The sequence below is a fragment of the Carassius gibelio genome, chromosome A21 (genome assembly GCF_023724105.1).
Source record: "Carassius gibelio isolate Cgi1373 ecotype wild population from Czech Republic chromosome A21, carGib1.2-hapl.c, whole genome shotgun sequence".
Taxonomy (NCBI): domain Eukaryota; kingdom Metazoa; phylum Chordata; class Actinopteri; order Cypriniformes; family Cyprinidae; genus Carassius; species Carassius gibelio.
This window is the reverse complement of record NC_068391.1, coordinates 10,554,307-10,555,895: the sequence shown is the minus strand read 5'-3', so window position 1 is coordinate 10,555,895 and position 1,589 is coordinate 10,554,307. Positions and strand designations below refer to the sequence as shown.

The 1,589-nt window shown below is 37.7% G+C and overlaps 1 protein-coding gene across 1 annotated transcript; it reads left to right on the top strand.

Moving 5' to 3' along the window:
• The first annotated feature begins 340 nt into the window (after positions 1 to 340).
• Positions 341 to 1,297, top strand: LOC127941742 (odorant receptor 131-2-like). The gene has a single exon (XM_052537108.1). It carries the CDS (start codon positions 341 to 343, stop codon positions 1,295 to 1,297), a length of 957 nt encoding a protein of 318 aa, XP_052393068.1.
• The last annotated feature ends 292 nt before the right edge of the window (positions 1,298 to 1,589 follow it).

Genomic DNA, 1,589 nt, shown 5'->3' with positions numbered 1-1,589 from the left:
ATTATTCTTTCAGTCTTTTTTTGGAAGGGGTCCAACTATTTCTTTGAAATGGCCTCCGAATATACTGTACCACCTCTGACGATATGCTATATTGTCTTTCAGCTATTAGTGAAATGCACAACCTAGATCTCTGTGACACACATACACAAATGACCTACTGGGATTCAGTTTCACAGTATTTAAAATGTTGCTCTGCTCTCTGTGCCTTCAGCAGCACCTGTAGGGAAGCACGTGCTGTAGATTTGCAGTTACAAGGACTTTGGAGATTGCAGTATTAGTCTATTCAGTGTTCGTAACAGCATCTGTGGTTAATTTGATTTGATGTCTTATGCTTCTGAAGATGTCTAATTTGAATGCCTCTAAATCTAATCTCACTCAGACTCTGTTGGTGCTGGATCAAGATGCACCAATGAAGGCATTTTTATTTGTGACTCCGTGCATTATTTTCCTCTATGTCAATGGGGTCATGCTCTTCACTTTGAGGAAAAAGACTCTTTTCCAGGAAGCATCCCGTTATATTCTGTTTGGTCACATGCTTTGGGTCGATACGCTCAATCTCTTTATGAGTGTAGTGTTGTATATATGTGCTGTCAGTAGGATTTTAATTATGAAAAATGTCTGTCTTGTTCTTCTCATTGCTGCACAAGCTCTCTTTCAAGTTTCTACTATAAATCTGGCTTTAATGTCACTGGAGAGGTATGTGGCCATCTGCTTTCCTCTCAGACATGTAGAAATCGCCAGTTACAGAAGAACTCATATAGCCATCGGTGTTGTTTGGACTATGGGTTTGATTCAGTGCTTGTCTGAGATGATTATTTTCTATGTCATTGATTCTACAAACACAGCAATGCATTTGTTCTGCTCAAGAACTACTCTTTTCAGACTTCAGATCTATAAGAAAATTGATATAGCTTTCACATGTCTATTTTTCGTGTCTGTTACTTTTGTTATTATCTTTACTTATGCCTCTATAGCAGCTGTGGCTAAAACAGCCGCCTGTGATAAAATGTCAGCCAAAAAAGCCAACAAGACTGTTCTGTTGCATCTAATACAGCTGGGTCTCTGTGCTGCATCTATTTTAGTTGGAGTTATCCAAGAAGCCATTTTCGTTTATGCTGACTATATGACTTCATTGAATGTGATGTATTTTTGCTTTTTAGTGTTCATTATTTTCCCCAAATGCTTAAGTCCTCTTATATATGGTCTGAGAGACAAGGCCTTCAGCTGTTTGTTTAAATACTACTTCAGTTTTGGTAAAGGCAAAGTCAAACCGTTTATCATAGAGCAACACGTTTAGTAGCAGTGATTTAAAAAATAAGCACTGAACCGTTTCAAGCAAAACCGACATCTAAATGAACTGATGTACTGTAAGTAAAGACCTGTTCATTCACTGACTCACTTGGTTGTCTGCGGAGACATTAAAACTATAAGAGAGAAATAATGAAGTGTTGATCTGGAATGAGATGCTTCTCCTTTCTAAATGCCGGGCAGAATGTTTCACAAGAGATATTCTTTAATGTTTGACACATTCTCTGCATCTTTGAAACCTTGTTTGTCGAACATCACATTAACAAAAACAGTGTTATGAA